The sequence below is a fragment of the Mytilus edulis genome, chromosome 4 (genome assembly GCF_963676685.1).
Source record: "Mytilus edulis chromosome 4, xbMytEdul2.2, whole genome shotgun sequence".
NCBI classification, from domain to species: domain Eukaryota; kingdom Metazoa; phylum Mollusca; class Bivalvia; order Mytilida; family Mytilidae; genus Mytilus; species Mytilus edulis.
Window position 1 is genome coordinate 75,011,840 of NC_092347.1, and position 23,698 is coordinate 75,035,537.

General features: G+C 33.6%; 2 protein-coding genes across 2 annotated transcripts; one reads left to right on the top strand and one right to left on the bottom strand.

Annotated features, from left to right (window-relative positions):
* The first annotated feature begins 3,528 nt into the window (after window positions 1-3,528).
* On the top strand, window positions 3,529-11,822 carry LOC139520492 (uncharacterized). Its single transcript, XM_071313161.1, has 10 exons — window positions 3,529-3,788; window positions 4,323-4,469; window positions 4,736-4,847; window positions 6,536-6,660; window positions 7,578-7,775; window positions 8,875-9,039; window positions 9,642-9,771; window positions 10,213-10,373; window positions 10,866-10,977; window positions 11,274-11,822. The coding sequence occupies exons 1-10, from the start codon at window positions 3,564-3,566 to the stop codon at window positions 11,378-11,380; spliced, it is 1,482 nt and encodes a 493-aa protein (XP_071169262.1). The 5' UTR covers window positions 3,529-3,563; the 3' UTR covers window positions 11,381-11,822.
* A 7,711-nt stretch (window positions 11,823-19,533) lies between these two features.
* On the bottom strand, window positions 19,534-19,944 carry LOC139521526 (uncharacterized). The gene has a single exon (XM_071315001.1). The coding sequence runs from the start codon at window positions 19,942-19,944 to the stop codon at window positions 19,534-19,536; it is 411 nt and encodes a 136-aa protein (XP_071171102.1).
* Window positions 19,945-23,698: the final 3,754 nt, after the last annotated feature.

Sequence of the window (23,698 nt, forward strand, 5' to 3'; positions counted from 1 at the left end):
TAGATTGACTATTCCTCAAACAAATCATTCTTATACAGGTAAAAATGATGATTAACAACTATAAATGAAATTAAATAGATCTAGAAGAATCCAATTCCACGAGTTCCACTTTCTACTTATATCTATAGTTATGTTTAAATCGCTTATATGGGCATCGGAGGTCACAGTATTTAGGAGGTCAACTCGACAGTTAATTAGATTGCGTCTAGACTAAAATACACACAAAACGAAGGGGGGGGGGGGGGGGGGGGGGGGTCAACGAAGCTACGTATTATCATGCCCATGGCCTGTAAACTGTTTACTTTAGACTTTTAATAATTTTGATAAATATTTTACATTGTTATAAAACAAATATGAGAATTTGAGTCAAATCGATGAACATGAATTTGACAGCTAGTGCTCGTTAGAATTTACAGTATATATATATATATATATATATATATATATATATATATATATATATATATATATATATAAAAAAAAAGCACCAAAAAAAAATATCAAGGAAAAAAGGGATCCATTTCCCAAAACGCCTGTGCCTTTGACATGGACATACAAACTTTTTCATGTTTAAGAATTGGTGTACATCATCCGAAGAATGAAAATTGCAAATTTACAGATCTAGATATACAATCAATGCACACTTTATAAAAATGGCCCAGCATAGTTATTTGTTGTACTTTTTTTTAATCTCAGGCTAATATCAAATGCAATACCCACACTAGAGTTGGTGATGGCAGAACCTATAGAAGGCTCCGTGGAAGCCGATGGAAGGCTCCGTGTTGAAAGCCGGACCTTGACCTATAATGGTTTATTTAATAAATTGTTATTTGGATGGAGCGTTGTCTCATTGGCACTCATTACCACATGTTCCCATATCTACTAAATACAACTTATGAGCGAGAGGATTTTTTTCAATCCTTCAATTTTTACTTAAGACAAAATCAAAGTGAATGGGTTCACTTTTTAAAATCTTACAATTTACTAGAATGCATTCTGGAAACAATATAAAACAATTTTTACAGTACTATTGAGAAAGTTGAATCATTTTGACAGACATAAAACTATTTTTTATTTGTTCCGAGTTTTGAAAATACGCCGGCTGTTTTTTTTCCAGATTTTGAACTCGAATTTGAGTTAAACACAGTCATGATCCGATATAAGATCTTTCACGATTCGATCTCAATTCTCAACCACCATATGGTCTTCTTTCACGATAATTTTTCTCGATGTACCGAATGACAACCGTGTAATGTCTGTAATTGAACGTCGAGCAAGATGAGACTATCTATAAATTAATGATGTATCGTAATATTCCTGCCCTATTCCAGAATCCTTTGGGATGTATGTCCTAAAAAACAACCAGTTATATTTTCTGCAATTCTCTGTATCATGTTTAGGGCCGAGGCTAGGAGCTTAAGTCAGAAAAGTTTGGAACTGTAGTGTAAGACATCAGAGTAAAAGGAGTACATGGGTAAATATCGATGAAAAAATACACAACCGCCTTCATCCAATATTTGAATATACAATTCCTTTCTGCATCGTAAAAAAGTTTTATACAGATATGTGAATCAATGATGCAATTGTGTATACACATTGAATGTGATTCAATGATTAAATTGAGTGATTCAGTAAATTCTGTTTTCTTGTTTGTAATCAGCACCAACAATTTTGTGATGCGTCATTTAGTTCTTTTCAGCAGCTTTTAGCCCAAAAGGTATGATATAATAGAATAAATTCATTTTTTGATATTGTTATTATGTACCGGTATGGCTTTCTTGTTTATATATAGTGATAATTTTCGAAGAAAATCTAAGCCATATACTTATGAAACGATTGGATTATAAGCTAAAGCAGTAACACATACATTTGTCTTAACTCCCGTTTTTCTCCAAGAGATTTTACACCATGGTCGTCTATTGTCACGGTTTCTGACTTTGTGCGTCTATTTCAAGAAATACGATTTTGTTATCAGAAATTTGTAGGTGTTGTTAAATTTATTCACAACGACATACAAGGCAGTTCAATTTGTTTGATTGTTTGTAGGTTTGATGACAGGCCAGCGACCGATATTACAGGCATTGATCAGTCCCGAGGCGGATGTAATGGTATCTATAATTGCATGGTTATATATATATTTGTTGGCATATGCTGGCGCGAGTGTGTTCAGTGACAGTTTGTGTTCTCATTTTATATGTAGTTAGAACGGTTTGTTCCCTTCACGTATTATATGCCTCGGTGTATTTAATTTATAACAATGAATAAGTAAGTTCGGTGCAGCTTTATACAACTAGGCCTTTGACACAATGACTGCACCCCTTATCAATTTTGGGAATCCGAGTCCGGAGTGATTTTAAATTGGCAACCGTTAGAGTTGTCTGATATATTGACGAAAATTGCCCCTGAATACCATAAGGGTCCGATTAATGGACATGGACCCTTTAGCTGTCAATTTTTATCTTTAGACAATTGACTGTGCTTTAAACACTTATGGTATGTATTTCAGTTTGTTTATTCAACATGTTCTGTAAAATAATGATATTGTCACAAATAGAAACTGGATGTATCTTGTGACTAACACACACAATAAACAATACGACTTGTCTACACGGACACTGACTCTGGGAATAACTCTTGCAACAAATGAAGACTATGGTTACCGCGATGTATAATTTAAAAGTTCAGCATGGAACAAAATTGTACAGGGTTGCAACTGCTCAGTGTTATACTAAATCCAATAGATGCCATATCGTAATAATAAAACAGTTTATCATGTTTTTATAACAAACCAAAAATTACTTGAATAAACTTGACAAACATTTCTCTAAAATTCAAATTCGGATTCGAGACAAAAATAGCACATAGCTAATAAATAACAATAACTAACATACAGACTTATTTAGGGATTAAACATATGCGAATAATAGATGAATTAAAGTAAAATGTCGCTAAAAAAGTTGAAAAACAAATTAACACATGAAATTAGATTAGCTTAATCTTCTAAATAAAGGCAACAGTAGTATACCGCTGTTCAAAACTCATAAATCCATGGACAAAAAACAAAATCGGGATAACAAACTAAAACCGAGGGAAACGCATTAAATATAAGAGAACAACGACATAACACTAAAATGTAACACACATAGACAAAATCCCACGAGAATAACAAATAGAACATATATATATAACATCAAAACCAAATACTAGTACATGAATTTGGGATAGACAAGTACCTAACTTGACTTGACTTAAACCTTTCACAATAAAAATAACAAAAAATATTACAAATATAAGAAAAACAGTGATTTTACAAAATCTTTAAGTGAAACATTGCAAATATAAGAAAAACACTGTTTTACGAAACTATGTTATATATATAAATGTCCGAAAAGTCTCAATCCTACAATCTTACTGATTGATTTTCATACCCGGTATACACCGTCTAGTCTAAAAATAGAACACAATTATTTTATGATTTAAATGTAAGATATTTCATAGGTCAATAAATATAGAATTAATCTTTAGTCGCTATATAAACATATGTAAACATAACACGGTTAAAAATGGCAACCCCGTCAATTGATGTTTATGTGAAATTACCTACGGGTCGTACTTCAGTTTTGAAATTATTACCCACTGAACAAGTAAAAAGAATTAATGAACAGATTGCAAAAGAAGAAAACATTCTCCCCAGGAGAGTTAGAGTGAAGTACCAAGGAAAATTCCTTGATAAATCAAAAGCAATCGGATTTCTTGGAATTCGTCCCGAGACTATACTGAAAGCAGAGGTAAATAATTTAACTTTTTTGTTTTTTCCACATGCGCTTTAGAAATGTTCTCTTTTTTTATTTATTTAAACCTATTGAATCATTACATTTGATATTCAGAATGAGTTTATGTTTTTTTCATCCAATTTTACAACAAAAGTAGTTTATACATCTCCAAGAACAGGGAGTATCATGCATAAACTATCCTTTTTGTAATCGTATGGTTAAGAGCACATTAAATAAGTGAAACGAGATACATTCGTCAAGCGTCACAACTTGGCATAAAAAGATCTTGTATGCTGAATAAAAAGATAGAGAACATGATAATGATGACGCGGAGTAAAACTGGTTTCTTTTTTAGTCTAGATACTCTCCAATATGTGTAACTTGTAGAAAACGGTTTGAATTTTACATTTCGGACTCTGAAATGATTCTATTTTTGACCTTAAAGTGCAACATTTAATCTGAAAATTGGCCCTAGCTCTTCGCCGACTATGTTAGTGTACAGCATACACGTTTTGTTTTCTTCAAATATGTGTATTATTTCATTCACAGTTCGTCATTCCAAGAGATATCAAAGTTTATGCTAAAGTAGACGGAGGAGGTTCAGCTCCTGTAGATATACAGAACATAAGTACATTAGAGGATTTGAAATCTGCTGTTGTTGAACGTCTAGAGATTGTGTCTCCAAAAATAGTGAAAGTAAGTGTCATTTCAAATCTAGAATATGAAAAGGGGGGGGGGGGGGGGTAGAAAAAATATAATTTCTACAAATAGTTTATTTTTTTTTATTTTTAATCTAAAATAAACAAAGTCTTATCGATATAGCCATAATTAATTGACTTTCATTGATAAAAATCCTTTTCAACAATATACTAAAATGAATGTGTATTCAAATAAAGCATTCCCTGAAGTTATGAACATTAAAATCTACTAAACTTTCAAATTTATTTAATTTTTCTCTTCAGTCCTTTCAAAGCTCAGGAACATCTTACCGTCCATGTAACACACCACTATATGAAACAAGTATTACTGAGGAAAGTGTTATAGAAGTGACTATCTACGACAGAACAGAAACTGGTAGGTATTATTTCTTGTAAATCTTTGTTTAAGTAAACCCCAAAACTGTGTCGAGTCCAGGAAAGTCATGCAAGGTTTATAGCCTTGTGATCTGAAACGAGAATAAAAAGTCCGTGTTTTGTTTTGTTTTTTGCTTTATTTAGTTTTGTGTTTGTGTGCGTGAGTGTGCTTTTTTTAGAGGTGGGGGACCGACATGTTTTAAAGTTTATGAACTTGCTTTCAGTAACCGAGAGCGTTATTTTAAACAATGTTATTAATTATTGTTTTTTTGGTAAAGATTGCATGAAATGCAACCAAAAGCCTATGTTACTGACTTGATATCTAAATCTTCGAAGGTTTATCACTACTTTTGAGATACACAAAATATAGTGCATTGACCATGACATTCTATACACTCTATCCATGAACATTTCCAGCAATTAATTAATTAAATATATGCTCAGATATTCAAATTACAAAATGATGCTATATTTATCAAGTAAAATCACTTTTCCAAGGTGCATTAATATAATATCTGTTCTTAAAATATCAATGATGTCGTTGTTAAGTCATCTTTAAAAATTGAGTTATCTTTCTTTGTCCATAGTTGTAGTTAAATACTTTTCCAAAGCAGAAGCGAAATATATAACAAAGGGACATATAAACTCATCAGTCGAAAACGAACTTATCGCTTATTGCTGAACTAGTACACATTTTTGTTTAGGGCCAGCTGAAGCACGCCTCCGGGTGCGGGATTTTCTCGCTGTGCTGCAGACCCATTGGTGGCTTTCTACTGTTTTCTGCTCTTAGGTTAGGTTGTTGTCTCTGACATATTCCCCATTTTCATTCTCAATTTTATGTACAACCACCAGCAGGAAAAAAGCAAACGAAAAATGACCAACGGACAAACAACTGTATACAAGACACACTATAGATAGGGAACTAAAGATTGCAAGAGTAACCCTATCAAAACTGACCCCTGTGTGATATCATGTGCTTCGGAAGGGTAAGCACTAAGCAGATCTTGTTCTACAAGTGTTTTAGGTTCCTAGACACGAGGTGATTTGTGCTCGACATATCAGAGTTCATGGAATTCATTATAAACTCTGTAAAAAGTTAAATATTCGATCGGTGTGTATGAAAATTCAACACTATACCACAACTTGTTGGACATTTTAACAGATCACAATTACTACCAACATTCGACTTCAGAAGACCTAGACTGGTAAAGTTTTGTTTACTTCGAAATATTGCATGCTGATATTGGCATTGTATTGTTTAATATATTGTAATCTGTAGCGGACTTTTACTTAATAAATTGTTTACTTGGTTTCAATCCATTGAACTTTGAGTAAATAAAACATGAATTAAGTAAACTTTAGAAAACCAAACTTGGTACAGAAACAATATGTTGGGATTATTGCAGTTCAGATCCCTTTGCAAATCTAGAACATATGTCTTAAAATTATAATTCATGTAAAACCTGTCCACAGCAGCTACCATTATGATGAACAACAACATTACAAACAGTTTTAATCAGAAAAAAAGAGACGGTACATTATTTTTAAAGTGCTGTTGGTTGGCATATGATTTTTTTTAAACGTTATTAAAAGCAGCTTTTTAAATAACTCTGAATTTTAGAAGCAAAATTCCAGTTTCCCTTTTATTTTATTCTATTCTATGATTTTATTTTCAAACCCAATATACAGATCACACAGCTATTGATGATGATTTGAAAGATGCCGTCCTCTCAAGTTTCGAGACAAATGGAAAGAGTGTAGAAGTAGTGTTTTCCTTTGACACAACTGGTAGTATGAGTCCATATCTTGAGAATGTAAGGCTGCTTTAATTGAAATTAAAGGAGTAGGTCCGGTAAGACCCCTTTTTGGCCCCAAAATATAACAGTTTTACAAAATTGTTAAAATGTAAACTTTTAGTTATTTATTGGACAGTTGAATGCTTCTGCTACATAAATATGGGCTGTTTTTGACAATACAATGCACATATATCGGGTTGTAGCACCATTAAGTCATGCTAAATTACTGAAATCTTCAAAATTCTATCATTTTAGTTAAATTTTAGACGGTTTCCTTGTAAAACGAAAGTGGCCGCATTCGTGTTCATCCTTAATATTGAAATGTAAGTTGTATTTTATGATAATACATAACATATATAAAGGTTGTGGATGAACACGGATGCGGCCACTTTTATTTTTGACAAAAACCATCTGAAAAGTGACGTTTTTTGGCATATTTGAGAGATTTTTCATATTTGAGCTTGAATCGGATCGTTTTTAATGACTAAATCAGTTAAAATCTTTCACTTATACTAATTAAATCATGTGAAATAGACACTTAAGTCTTTAGAAAGTGGTCAAAATCTTTCGTCAGATGAAACTGAAAATTGAGGCCAAAATGAGTCCTTACCGGACCTACTGCTTTGTTTTTGTCTTTTTTATTTGACAATATAATTACTATGTATGATTTCTTCTTAATTATAATAACGTTGATATATTAAACGGTGGCATTTCTGCAGACTTCAAAGATTTATATGTATGGTTGCGTTAAAAAGTCTAAAATTTCAGCACCAAATATTTCAATTTCAATTTTCATATTTGTAAAAAATAAATTACAGAATTGAGCATTTTCTTAACCAAAGATAAATTTTTACCTTTTTCCAAATAAAATAAATTCGTATTTTTTTTAAAATTATTTCTTTCTTCTTGTAATTCATCAAATGTTTGGGTTGTAGGTGAGGAAAAAATTAAAAGAAACTTGTCAAAAACTTTTAAGAGACATACCAAGTATAAAAATTGGAATTATGGCTCACGGTGATTATTTTGATTATGAAAACTACGTCATCAAGATTCAGGACCTGACATCAAACGTCCAACAGCTGGTAGATTTTGCTTCCAGTACGTCATCAACTAGTGGAGGGGATGCCCCAGAGGTACTTAAATGGTTTTAAAAACTTAAAGTGGTATGGGTGTCGTCCGCCATCTTGGATTGTAAAAAACAGAGAACCCAAGGTCCCGATTTTCTATCAAGTTATCAAAATATGATGCAGGAATACAGATATCTAATGTGAATTTTCATTTAAAAGAAACAATTTATAAGAATATAATTTATGAATATTAATCTTTTTAAAATGTAGATTAATTTTTAAATGTTTTTAAATAGACATTTCAAGGGGAGGTAACTATAAAACAGTGCATTTTCTGAAGGAATCGACATGGAAATCCATTTTCCTATTTTGTATTTTAGCCGGAAAAAAACGTACGGTGACCCTATCTTTTCTTTTGATATTCTCAAAGAATTGTCTGAAAGTTATTGGTTTCTAATTTCTTTTACAATTCTATCATTTTGTTTAGTTTCTAATCACAAAATGGTGTTTTTTCCTGTATAATCCACACAAAATGTATCATTTGTCACAACCTGTAGCAAGAGAAAATGCGCGGTGACCTATCATTTTATTATATTTTTGACTATATATATCAATAGATACTACATTTTGGCAAAGTATGAACAAATTCTATCATTTTTATATTTTAGACTCCCATACCACCTTAAGTCAAATTAACAGTAACCTCGAGATTATTTTACACAATTTTGATAACATGTATAAGAACATGAAGAATAACGTAGAGCCTGAGGTAGTACGATTGCTAATGAGACAGCTATTTAACAAAGACTAACTTAAGGACAAGTATGTGAAGACAACTTACAGTTCGTCTTTGCAAAATATCTATAATTCACACATGCATGCGAGTTAGTTGCACCTCTTGATTATTTATTAAAAAAAACTTGCATAGTAATATATATATTGTCCCAATCGCTAGTTCAATACAAAAAAAATCTAGCCAAAAAGTCATAATAAAACAAAAATTGGGGGGACCTTACCAACGGAAATTCCACACTTGTCATTACACCCCTCCCCAAATAAACAAAAGCAAAAGAAACACAAAAACCAATTTACAATTTATAACAAGCAGTTTAGATGAATAAATTGTTAAGCCAATAAATCAAGTTCTTAGTATTTATTTTTTCAGTGTTATGAGTGGGCATTACATAAAGCTCAACAACTGGACTGGTCAGAAGATTCAGCGAAGGCTTTGGTTGTTATCGGAGACCATGAACCACATCCACCATCTTATACAGATCAGAACATCAACTGGCACACAGAACTAGATGTCTTAAAAGGGATGGGAGTTAAGGTATATACAAATTAACTACTATACTTTTGTTTTAAATGTAACCGGGTATTGGTTACTAGAATGACGATGATAACGAGATGCAACCGACAACCGGTTTCAGAGGTTGACGATACCAGAGACCAGTAGGGAAACTACTTCTATAAAATAATTGGACTTTAAACTGATCATGTTCATTTTGTGTTTTTAAGATCTAAGAAAATAACATGCATTTTCCCCAAATGTTTTATTATTAATTAAGGCGGCATCGTATATTGATGTACCAGTACAAAATTTACGAAATCGAATCCTGATACACTAAGGATGTGTTTGACTGGTTCGTAAGTTTCTGAGACGGTCACGAGGTAAAAGTAAAAGCTCAAAATGGCATTCAGCCAAATGAGATAAAATATGAAGTCAATTTTCTTATTTCTTGAGATAAAGATGACAAAAAGAAAAAGGATAAAAAAGCAATTAAAATGGACAGATTGAAAAGCCAGAAAAATAGTATTGAAGTAAATTTTCCCCGAAAACATTTTTTCTATTTTGCGTAAAAGTATGATTAAGCGACCGAAAACACCTGAACAAAAAAAAATACTTTTATACTTGTATACATATCTTCTAAGGTTTATGGTGTATTTTGCAACAGTATAGAAGGAAACGCCAGGAAGTTTTATGAAGAATTAGCAGACCGTACCGGTGGATGTCTTCTTAGATTAGCTAACTTTAGTTTAATTACAGAAATGTTTTTGGGAGGTATATAACTTTAAAATTATTATACATTACAGTGTTATTTTATTCATATGAATATATAATACAATTGAACTGTGTACTTCACTAGTTGTTTTAGCCTTTATGGACGTCACATGCATGCTAGGACAGGGGAATATGTTGTATGGCTATGGATGTTGTATTGAACGTGCCTCTGGTCTGACTGTGCATTCGTTTATATATATAATACAAGTATATGATTATTAAAATTATTTATGTTTAAAAATATGTAAATCATTGAATACTATTAAACAAACACACAAAATGCAGAAAATAATTAGCATGCGGATCAACAAATCAAAATAAAAGTCAATCCAACAAGAATCTTTCTACCCCAACTAGAATATTAATGATAGCCCCATTAAAATAAAAAAAACGTCGAAATACGTCAACGGGTATTTTCTATGGGTAATCTTTCATTTACAGTGTGTTACAAGGAGTCGAACCAGGAACAGTTGGAAGCATTCACTGAAGAATTAAAACTAGAAGGTAAACTAACAGAAGAAACCAAAGTTCTCATGAAACAACTGGAAGATACGAAACCGGCATCAGAAGAAAGAAAAACGAAGGGCACTCCCAGTTACCTGGTAAATTTTATTATCGATTAAATCAGGGACGGAAACGGTAACTGAAAATCGGGAGAACGGGAGAAAAAGAAAATGCAGATAAAATAGGTGGGAGGAGGAATGTTAGTGGACTGTGACATAGAGAAAAACTTGAATCAGAAATGTACCCTCTGTTAATTCATCCACTGAGCATTACAGGTCCTGCATGTGTAAAGTTTTTTTTTTTTTTTACAAACTATATAGTAGCAAATTGTTTAACTCTTGGTAACTGGCTAGTTTTCCCTGCACAGTTTCGTGTAAGCTTGTTTTTTTTTTTAGAATAAATTAATCAAACTTTGTTGACATAATTTTTCAAATAGTCGGCGAAGTAATGCTGCATTATGAAAATCTGTTAGAAAGAGTCGACGAGTACCGCTGCGTTTTTGCAATCTCTTTGAAAGAGTTAACGAAGTATCGCTGCGTAATGTCAATCTGTTTGAGAATTAATTTTTACCCTTTTTTTGTATTTTTCAGAAAAAATACAAATTTGATTGGTGGAACTTTAAAAAGGATCATACTAAAACACCACAGTATAGTTACAACTCTGAAACTGACAAATGGACACAATACAACAATCCAACACAAAGTAAGGAATTTTTTCAATCAAAAAATCTAATCAAATCAATGATAAAAATATTTCCATGGTTAGTTTCAACATTTGCATTAATTTTCCTTAATTGTTTTAATATTTGTATTTAATTACACAAAAAAATTACGACATCTAATACATTCTCTTATAAGGGAGGAAGAGTATATATAAATTTGCCAAAAAATACCTAAAATTTTGATGATAGGTCAGTGGTTACATCACCAGCATTTATAAATCTATACACAGAGATCAGAATATCAAACTTCATGTATTTTTAAACATCTTTTTTTCAGTTCCTCCTTCGACTTCGACACCAAGCGACACAAATTCGACAATCGTTAAGTGTAGCTTATTTAGGGGAGATCGACATTCCAAACGACGTGGATGTAATGTAATGTGAAATCGACATACCAAAAGACGTGGATGTATGTAGTATGTCATAAATGCACTAAAACTAAGTGAAGAGGATAGCCATAACAGGCATAACAAGCACGTATAATGACGGGTATCAGTGTCCTTCATAACAAGCAAGGTCGTTTTAAGCTCTTAGAATATTTGCCGAAATCAAAAGACTATCATGCATACCTCAATATCGATGTCACATAACATACCAAAGCATGCATTTACATTGAAGAGGGTGCTAAAAGGAGAGAGAAAGAGAGAGAGCCGTATGGTGAGCAGAATTCGCATTGTCGGATACAGACAGGGTTCAAGTGGTCTGGGATTAGAACATAGAATTATAATGTATTTTCATTGAAGGGGGTGGAATGAGAGAATGAAATGTTCATTCATTTAATTGTAAATTATAATTTTGTTCTTAATATAATAAATGGAAAAAATAACTGCATTTTTTGTAATGAACTAAAAAAAGTCGTGTCAAAAGCATTCTATTGCCATCAGAAAACCTTGCACTGATATTTTTATAGAACTATGATTGAGACACGACGAATACATTCTTGAAATACAAGGAGACTGAATTGTGCTATAGGTATCCATCTTTGTAAGATCCATCTTTTTATTGGAAGGAGGAAAGCAATTGGTTCAGCTTTAAACATAATTATATCGAATAGCTTAAATATAAGATGCACTACAGTTTAAATTATATATATTAAATTACTTGTGCATCTTATATTATCCAAATGACCAGAATTTGCATTTGCGGATACAAAAAGGGGGTCTGGGATTGAAACCCATTCTTTCTTTTTTTATTCTTTCTAAATACATAATGTCTACGAAATTTCTTCCAGTGGAACCTCAGGGGCGTATCACAGCCATTTTTAAAAGGGGTTCAACTTAGTGTCCCCATTCAAATCTTGTACGTCAAAAATCAACCCCCTGAACCCCCTCTTGATCCGCCACTGAAACTACTATATCTTCCCGTTTTCAAATTTCAGTTTTTTGCCTGCATATTCTAATATCTGCTTCTTGTCCTTTTGTTGGGTTGCTGTCTCATGAACGATTCATTTTTCTTTTATTATTTCATTTATAAAAATAAGAGGATGTGGTATGATTGCTAATGGGTCAACTCTCCAAAAGAGACAAAATGACACAGAAATTAACAACTATAGGTCACCGTACGCCCTTAACAATGAAAAAACCATACCTAAATTGTAAGATATAAAGGCAACGAAATGAAAATTGTAAAACATTTTAAACAAAAAACTAACAGCCTGATTGATGTACAAAACAATGAACGAAGAACAAATATGATTTATAGCAACAAACGACAACCACTGAATTACAGCCTCTACTTGGGACAGGGGGATACAGAGCGTGGTGGATTTGCTGGCACCAAATCCTTCCCTTTACCTGCATGGGACAGCAATGTAACAGTACAATATAAGAACAAAGCATTAGAAGGGGTTAACTCATCAGATCTTTATAAAGCAGAAAAAAACTTATCAAAACACAGACTGAACGCGGCAGTGTACTTAAACATCCCTAAGTAAATATAAATCACAAAATACAGAGGTGAGAGTACTTGCAGTTACTGACAGGTAGTTCAAAGCAAATAACAACTAATAAAAAATCATACGCCTAAGAAAAAAGATGTCGGATTCTACTGGTACAGCTTTTCTTACTAACTAACTGAATACACCTTATCGCTAATCCCGGCTGACCCGGCCGCTTGAACTTTTGACGCATTTTCCATTGTGGCGTCAGATATTTTGTTTTATGACGTCAAAATTTTACGGGAACCTGTGTGATATCCAGTAATGGCGGACAAATAGCGATAAGGTGTATTATATCGAAGTTCTTATAGAAAAGGGATTATACATTCTTTATACAAATATAAGAAGATGTGGCATGAGTGACAATGTTAAAACTATCCATCCGAGTCACACTTTATAACAGTAAACCATTACAGGTCAAAGTACAGTCCACTATTGGAAATAAAAATAATGTTATCCTATCTTTTCTTATACTGAAAACCTTATGCAGTCTTTCTTATTTCTATAAAGCAAAATAAAACTTAGACATGCATGCTAATTCAATCCATTCTGCATTAATACTACACAAGTTTTGGAGCTAAGTACAATTTTATGTGCTTCCAAAATCAGCAAAAAGAAAATTTGATGTTTACCCCAAAAATCATTACGAATATCTTTTATCAAAAGAGAAAACATAACATTTCGGGAGGGCAACTTATAAAATCTAATGTGATTAAAAATCTCTAGAAATCACTTGTGTCGAATCTCATGTAAAAACTTCGTATTTGAAAATTTTGATGGATAAAGATCACTGTTATTTTAGCTGAATGAAAATTGGGCATCCTATAAGTACAAATGTTAATCTCGAACCATATTTTGCAACATAAATATCAAATTAGTCCTAAATATACAAACTATAGTTATAATCCTTTGAATTATTTGAATTTGTATTCCTATAAGCGAATATATGAAGGGGCGACCAGCTGTCCAAAGGTGACTGAGTTTCCCTTGAAATTTAAGCTATGACCTTTGACCCAAATTTAAGAAAATTGTGACCACTGTTGATAACGACGACATCAATATTTCGATGAGGCTTATTTTTCTCTTTTCAATCATTAAGTATATCAGTGTGTTATTCAATTTACCCAAATCGATCAAATTCGTTGACCCTACTATTTTACAAGTCCATTTTTTAATGTTACTATGTAGGTGACTCTTCCCCTACCATTCCATAACCAAATATATTTGGCCGACCATTAGTATCTGAGACTTGACCTCTGAAAACTGAGCCTTCTTCACTGATCCACGAAATGAGGTCGAGGACTGGTGAACCTTGTAGACATTACAAGGATACCATAAATTAATTACCAAATCGTAGTTATCATAGAACTCATGCTAAAGGAGATGTGAAAGATACCAAAGGGACATTCAAACTCACAAGTGAGCCATTCACATGACGAAAAACGTTTTTTAGCAGGCACTTAACCATAAAAATTAGGTCAAGGATAATGATTAAATGACAGATGGAAACTTCGTTGCACAATAGATCTATATACAAAGTATGAAGTGTGTTGGTTAGAATTCGATTATAAAACGAAAAATTGAAATAAGCTTTCTTACCTAACCGGGTCAATAGGCTTTCACCTTAACAGTAGACAGATAAATATAATAGCTACTGCTAGCTGCGGCACCTTTTCTATGTTATTTCAATCTGATTAAAATTTGTATTTCCATTATTTCGCGTGCTTGTATATATGAGCTCAGCGATAACTTAATTAGAGTTCTATATTTTAATTAAATTGCTGTTGTTTACCACTCTTTTTGTAATTATTCTTTAACGTTAAAGTCAATTGTAGGTCAAATTATGCTAACTAGGCATATAAGTGTGTAAGATTGACCTGTGTCTAATTGTCATTTTGTTTTCATACATACCTTAACAGAAACCCTTCCCTTCTCACCGTTTGCAGTCTTTCTTATTTCTATAAAGCAAAAATATACTTAGATCTGCTAATTCAGTGCATTCTGCATTAATATTATAACAGTTTTGAAAATATTTAACTACAATTTTATGTGCTTCCACACTCAGCAAAAGAAAATTGGATATTTAACCCCAAAATAATTATGAACACGTTCTATCAAAAGACAGAAACAACATTTTGGGAGAGCAACTTATAAATATAAATATATAGAAAACACCTCGGAATCACTTGCATCAAATCTTATAAGATAAAGATCAGATAAAGATATTTTATTTTCTAATCATAGGGCTCATAACAAGCATGTAATCACATAAAGTAAAAATAAAAAGCCTTTCTCTATGGCAAGCCGTTCTCGTCAAAACTATGTTTAAACCATTTTTCGAAAAATTTACACACTGAGAATTACAACAAAGCACACTGAGATTTAAAAACTTAAAAACGCACACTGAGAATTGAAAATTACACATCGAGAATTGAAAATTACACACTGAGAATTAAAAATTACACACTGAGATTTCATAAAGACGCACTAAGATTACAAAAATGAAAAACGCACACTGAGAATTGAAAATTACACACTGAGAATTGAAAATTACACACTGAGATTTCAAAAAGACGCACTGAGAATAAATAAACTGAAAACACACACTGAGAATTTGAAATTACACACTGAGAATTTAAAATTACACACTGAGATTTGTGCGCACTTTCTATGCGCACATATCTAATTAGCATACTTAATCTGAATCTATTACAAGCTTAAAACAACAAGAGGACAGAACTCGTTAGTCCTTCGATTTGATTCCAAATTATTAATAAAAAAAACTTAAGAAATACAAGAACAAGAAAAATACCCACTTACTCTTATTACAAAATATAACCAAATGGTGAAAAACTTTATTAAAATTATAAGAAAACATTGGAACAATCTGCAAAAGAATGCAGTGAAAGTGAAATTTTTACTCAAGTGTCTATATATAGCATATAAACGTAACAAAAATATAAAAGATTAACTAGCGAAATCAGGGAAACAGTTGGAAGACTTTTGAAAAAGGACCCCTGTTTAATTACTGGTAGTAATGATCTGAATTATAGGCAACAAACTTATGAATATGAGCGATGTTAAGTCTTGAAATTTATTACGAATGTTGGTTGAAGGAATCGCATTTCATTATAATGACAAGAGTTCTTGAGATCAAGATATTAATCTGTTGAATTATTCATCTCATGAATATTCATTAGTAATTTGCATATTAATCTCAGTGTGTATTTTTGAAATCTCAGTGTGTAATTAACAATTCTCAGTGTGTGTTTTTCAATTTATTTCATCTCAGTGTGTCTTTTTAAAATCTCAGTGTACTTTTGAATTCTCAATGTGTGTTTTTTATTTTTTGAAATCTCAGTGTGTAATTTCGATTTCTCAGTGTGTTATTTTAGGTTTTTTAATCTCAGTGTGTATTTTTTTTTCGAAAAAAGGGTTTAAACATAGTTTTGACGAGAACGGCTTGCCATATTTCTCTCCCACTCGCATACACTCACACACACAACTATCGTTCTGATTAAGGATGATCGATTTTACAGTACATCATGTAAATGAAAAAAATGAAATACAGATAAAAATACCATTCAAATATTTAGTTTCTCAATGTGTAAAATGAGGATAGCAGTTCACATAATTTAGAGTTAAAATGAAGGCTATCGTTTGACATAAACCAAATAAGCAGATTACTATCGGATATTTGGGATAAATATGGGTATTTTGCAAAGAGTTCATCCAGAAAGGTTTTTCTTTTCTTATTATAAAGGGTACATTTAAATAAAAAATGATTTTCGTCTTCAACCGAGTTCATTGAACAGTTCAGTTCAGTTTCTTGTATATTCCTCCATTAATTGTGGAGCACTAACCAAAGGGTATAGTTTTAGCAACTATGTACACCTTAAAACATAAGGAAACAAATAATTATATACAGATGACTGAATTTGGTTATAATAATCACTAAATGATAAATATCATAATTAATTCAATGGATTGTCATCATAAAGTTTTAAAAGATATATAATAATTCATATGTGCTGGGTTGTAAGAAAATTTTAAGAGACAACTGCATATATTTACAAATAAGAATTAAAATGGTCTCAAATTAAAATTACTTATAATTATTAGTTAAGAGTGCTATAAATACATCAGGAACTATAATGAAAATTATATTTTATAAGACTTATGTAAAATGGTAGGGGTTTGGAAAAATTTGAGCTAATATATATACATAAATTTTCTTCACAGTTTATTTTACTATATGGGGATCTTGTCATTATTCTTTAAATTATAACTGATATCTTACAATTTAAAAAAGAGAAGATTTATTTTAAATACATGTACTTATAAGTCATAAAATAGTAAGATGATATACTATTAGTAATGAACTGTTTTATTTTAAAAAGTTTGCTTATACTGTACTTGTGATCAAGTTTTTTATCCTTTTTGTGCGCAGCAAGTGCATCTCATAACACATATTTCTAGCCAGAGTTTCAATGCTTTCATACACAGTTGAGTAACAGTTTATGTCTTTGCTAGAACAAAACTGGCATATGTTCTCTCTGATCTTGGCAGTGTAATATTTTTTCCATGGTCATCAATTTTTCGTTCGTAACGGCCTCTCTCTATGCGGAGACAATGATTACTTATTCCATGGAAGTATTATATTGAGTAATGACTTTGTTTCACATTGGTAGCGCAAAAGGGGATGGTTATTTTTTTACTACAACTGAATCAAATGAAGAATAGCATTACTTTTTTCCCCAGTAAACTGATATGGCGGAACTTTGCCGTTTATGTAGTTCTACTATTCCACACACTAAGAATCATTTGCCATATGATAAATCAAGATTTTCAAGGGATATAAAACTTGCCTTAAAAGTTGATATAGAACAAGACACAACTAGTCATCCACAGTATATTTGTGAGTCATGCAGAATGAAATTAAGGCGCTGGAGAAAGAACTTAAATAATCGGAAAGTAAATTTAAAGCCGATTAATATCAATGTAAACTATCAAATATCTAACACTGCTGAAATTAATTGGGAACAAATTCAGAAAACTAGTAAGAACTGTTAACTGTTTACGACTTTGTGCTGCAAGTGAAGACAGATGTAATGTTTGTCAAATGTATAGAACATTTCTATATATGTGTCGAACCCGGCTGCGTTCCGCCATGTCAAAACCCAAACTGACACATAGACCAGATTACATGAATCCAAACATGTTACGAGAAAGATGTCTCTATTCACGTGATGAAATTAGAGGCCTGAAGAGAAGGATTAATGTTCTGGTTGAACAGATACATACTGACTGTACTAAAAATGGCATTGAACTGGAAGATGGACTTTCATCATCATTGTTAAGATAATGCAGGACAACAAAAATGCTGCGCTACAGAACTTCCAGGAGGGTTCCATACAACATCTTCTATGGCAGCAGCAGCTTGAAGCAGCAACACAAATAGACTCGAGGCAAATGAGAATGCATCCCATACTTTTACGATGGTGCATCGCACTTCATGCAAAGTCACCTTCAGCATATAAGATGATGAAAAACAGCAAAATCCTAACTCTTCCTTGCGAAAATACTCTAAGAGATTATACAAAATTCACAGATGCTGGTAGTGGATGGAATTCAGATGTAATTGAGAGAATTATAATGGATCATGGAGTTGATGAAAACGCTTTGAAAAGTGAAGTGAGCTTGCTCTTTGATGAAGTTAAAATAAAATCAGGACTGGTCTATTGTACTGAAACCGGGAAATTAATAGGATTTTGTGACCTAAAAACTATAAATTGTCAACTGCCAAATATTGGCATGGTCGTTAAATGTCATATCCTTGACATTTATGTATACATCCGGTTACTTCGGTAAATTCCATAATTACGAGTATCCCGAAAACGTCGTTGAACCCATGCATCGATACAACTAATTGAAAGATGTCAAATTAATTAACAGATACTTAACGATTTTGCGGCATCGCACTATAAACGTTTGAAGTCGGTTTGTTGGAGTTCCTGTCAATATAATACTTCCATGGTATAACTCTCTTATCTCTGTTCTTAATATTGAAGAAATCTTATGTAAAAAATCCGAATTGGAAATTCTAACAGGTCAAGATCACTGTTATTTAACAGTGAAATGAAAATTGGGCATCTTCTTAAGTACAAATGTTAGTATCGAACTATATTTTGCAACATAAATATCAAATTAGTTCTAAATATACAAACCGTATATAGATATAATCCTTTAAATTACCGATATTAGAATTTGTTTTCCTATAAAGGAATATATGCGGCCGTGCAGCTGTCTAACGTGACTATGCGTTTTCCATTAAATTCTAGCTATGACATGAGACCCAAATTTAAGAAAATTGTGACCACTGTAGATAACAACAACATCAATATTTTGATGATGCTTATTTTTCTCTTTTTATAATAAAAGGGAAGATCTTAAATATCGTGTTTCCACTGCTCAACAGGTTCCATCATCAGGTGGATCCCCTCTCCTTGACTGTTTCGGCGCTGTCCACGACAATCTCCAGGGGTGCACCGACTGAGTTGATCAGACCATGGAAGTCAATATAATACTTCCATGATCAGACTCAGCCAGGAACCAGCAAGCTCTTCCACTGCTCTTCTCTCTTCCTCCATACCCAACCAGAAGCTTCCTCTGCTTGTTTCCCAACTTTTCCAACCAAGCATCTTCTGACTGTTCCAGTTAGTCCTAGGGACCCCAAGCCTCTCCACAATGCTTGAGAAACAAAGCCTCTACAGCCTACCTCCACTGGAAAATACCATGCCCTCCAATTCTTCTCTTGGATGTCTGTTACCAATTTTTGGTACTCGGCAAGCTTTCTCTCATGGGCTTCATCAATTTTTGTTTCCAATGGCACTGTTAGCTCTACAAGAATGAACTGTATGCTGATTCTGGACAACAGCACAATGTCTGGTCGGAGGGTTGTTATTATAATCTCTCTTTGGAAGGTGGTCTTTCCCCCAACGTCGGCTTGCATCTCGCAGTCATTTGTTGTTGCTAGAATACCACTGGCTTTGCTGTATGTGTCTTTTGATGAAACTCTCCGCCTCTCCACGAAGATCGTCTTGCTGAACAAGTTCCCTTTATGTCTTGAATCTGCTGACTGTCATAATGGTTGTTGAATGTTGCCAAAACCAAATGGCCCTGATGTTACCACTCCCACTATGTCTCTCTGTCTTAATCGGCTCTGCATTTTCAACAGCGCTTTTAGCCACCGATTTCCATCCTGTCCTGACATCAACATTTGCCTCTTTCACCTTGTCATCTTTACTGTCTTGTCTGGTTTTGGTGACTTTAAACTCCTCTGTAATAGAGACAGTGGTAGTTGAGATTTTGAACTGGTGCTGTACAAGCCAATGCTGCTAAAACTCGTTGGAACCCCAGGCCATTTGCGTAAGTGTCTGTTGAACATCCTCTCTAAACTTTCAACTTGATTAGAGGTACTTCGTACATCAACAGACGCCATGTTATCCTTGGTAATATTCCATGCTGGTAGCACCACGCCTTGTACTTCCCAGGTAAACCAGACTTGTCCATCCACTTTCCTGCCTGTGAAACCATCTCATCTACACTTTCTCTGTGGTTCAAGGAGTCTCTTAACCACTTGCCCAAGCTTTTGACCGGATTCTCCATGATTTTTGGAATTATGTCTCCTCCAATCCTAATCTTTCTGTCCTGCATCTTTTCTCTCTTTAATATTAGACTCCTTGACTTTGATGTCTTGAACTTCATACGTGCCCAGTTTATAAGGTCACCTAGATCTTGCAGCAACCACTTTGCTGTTATTGTCATGTCATCCATGAATGGTCTTGTTGGTGGCTGACTAACCCCAGATAACACTACAGGTCCTCTGCTCATCTTCTCTGTTGATTTTACTAGCATATTTATTGCTGCTGAGAATAAAACTACTGATATGATACATCCTGTAACTATTCACACTTCTGGCCTTTGCCATGCTGTTGTGTAGTCTGCAATCTTATTAAAATAAGTTCTCATCACTTGCTCCTCAATTTTTTATATGTCGCCGTGAAAAAATCGAGGAGCAAGTGATGAGAACTTATTTTAATAAGATTGTGTAGTCTGTCACTGTAAACCTCATTATAAAGCTGTTAAACTAGTGCTGAAGCATTTCTCTAATGTTTCAAGGAATGTGGTATTACTCCAAGGTTAAGTCTACCAGCGTGTGTGGTATACTTCTGTAAGCAATTGCCAGGTCTAACCACAGGACAGTCAAATCGTCTTTGTTCTCTTTGGCTTCCTGGATAATCTTTGTTAAAACGCTTGTGTTTTCTAAGCACCCTGGTTCTCCTGGTACTTCTCTTTTCTGAACTGAGATGTCGATATAGTTGTTCTCAAGCATACTAAGTAATTGTTGTAACCTGCTTTGCCAAAGCAAGATTGCAAGACAAACCTTTCCCTCAACGTTGAGAAGTGATATGGTCCTAAACTGTTTAGCTCTTTAGAATGTTCCTCCTTTTGAATTAAACAACCATCTGATTTTAACCAATCCTCTGGATACCGATATCTTCTCCATACAACTTTGATAAGTCTCCATAGTTGTTTTGTGAGGTTTGAACAGTTCTTATAAACTCTGTATGGAATGCCGTTTGGTCCAGGTGCTGATACTGCTCTTTAAAGTTGACATCACTTCATGGAGTTTGGGTTCTGGTATATCAAACTACTGTTATAGCTCATCTGGACTTATCAATCTATGTCGTCTTCAAGCTCTGTTTCTCTGTCTGGATCACTAAGAGTATCTTCGAAATATTGTTCAACCTATTTTTTGGGGCAATCTCACCGGCGTGATCTTTTATCTCCCAGAAGTTTCTTTACAAAGCCAAATGGATTAGCTGTAAATTGTGATCACTTTCTTGCTCTTTCCCTTCTGTTCTTTCCAAGGTTCTCTAATCTCCTCAATGTTTGTATTCTTTCCCTATTGACATCTCTTAGCTCTTTTAATGTCTTTTGTTCGGGTAACTCCCCTTTTTTTATCATGAGCTTCGTTTTCTTCCATGACTTCTTCCTGCTGTACATGGAGGTGTTGAAAACTGTGGTGTGTTTCCTGGTTCATCTCCTCCTCCGTCAGATCAGGTTGCCCTTTAATTTGCGTCGTTCAAAAATTGGTGTCACTGAACAGCCCATCTTTGTGCGATGAATTTTAAGTCCTTTCTCACTTTTACTTATCTCCCCATAACTACAAACTCTAGATGTGTCCATTTCCTGTCTCGTTTTTCCGTGTTTCAGTTCCAGTTGTTTCCTTTATCCCTCCTGTTGGTCGATCATCCTCTCCCGCGCTCGCACGTCCATGGGGTGTCTTATAATATATCTTTCTATAGCAATGCTGTAATATATGTGTGTCATTCAATTAACCCAAATCGACCAAATTCGTTGACCCTACTATTTTGACAAGTCAAATTTTTAATTTTTGTTGCCATGTAGATAAACTCATCACAGATACCAGGATTAAATTAAGTATATATATATGCGTTAGACGCGCGACATTTTGGTGACCGTGTCCCCATCCTTTTTATAATCCTAGGTCCACGTCTGAATAGACATATGTCTAATTTTCCCCACGACGGGATCTTATTATTGACGAGTGATCGACCATGGTAATGTTTATTGTCATTATATAAAAAAGAAGATGTGGTATGATTGCCAATGAGACAACTGTCCACAAGAGACCAAAATGACACAGACATTTACAACTATAGGTCACCGTACGGCCTTCAACAATGAGCAACGCCAATACCGCATAGTCAGCTATAAAAGGCCCCGATAAGACAATGTAAAACAATTATGTCTATTTGTCTAATACGGCGCGTTGTTACCGGAATAGATTGGTGTTAAAGATTATCACATCGGAATCTTAAATAGTGTCGGCTGTTGGATAGTGACCAATATTTTAAGCATTACAGTGCGAGACAGATGTAGTGGTATCTCTAAATGTTTTATGTTCCACTTTATAGGTGCAATATGTTTTTCGGTCTGTGCGTCCGTTCGTTAGTCCGTTCGATCGTCCGTTTGTTCGCCCGTCTGTCCAGCTTCGGGTTTAAGTTTTTGGAAAAAGTTTTTGGTCAGGGTAGTGTTAGATGAAGTAGAAGTTCAATCTACAATCAACCTGAAACTTATTACACATCTTCCCTATATTATGACCTTTCTAGTTTTAATGCCAAATTGGGGTTAAAATCCAAATTTCACAATCCACTGCATGAACATAGAAAATGATAGTGCGGATTGGGCATGATGATGCGTGTACTATGGAGTCCTATGGACACATTCTTGGGTTTTTTTTATTATTATTTTGCATGTGTGTGTGTGTGTGTGTGTGTGTGCCGGTGTGTTGCCTGTGTCTGTGTTACAGTGTGTGTTCTATATTACATACTATAAAATATATAGTTGTATATAGCAATTTTTAATTATATCCGGTTCCCGAAGACATCGTCGTCTTAAAAAAAAACATTACAGTATCTACTTTTGTTTAACCTATAGGTGCTTGCGATTTGAGACCCCTGGCCCTCATTCCTGTTGGGATACTACTTGAATGCGCAGGGGGTTTTACCGACTTGGCCGCCCTTGCCGGACATCAAAACTATTTATATAATTGTCTATGCTTCACGTATTTTCAAACACTGATATCTCTTACCATTTTAAAATTAATTCTGTAATATAGATATAAATAGTATGCAAACAAATCGATTTTTGTACACTATTTAAAATACACCGTATCG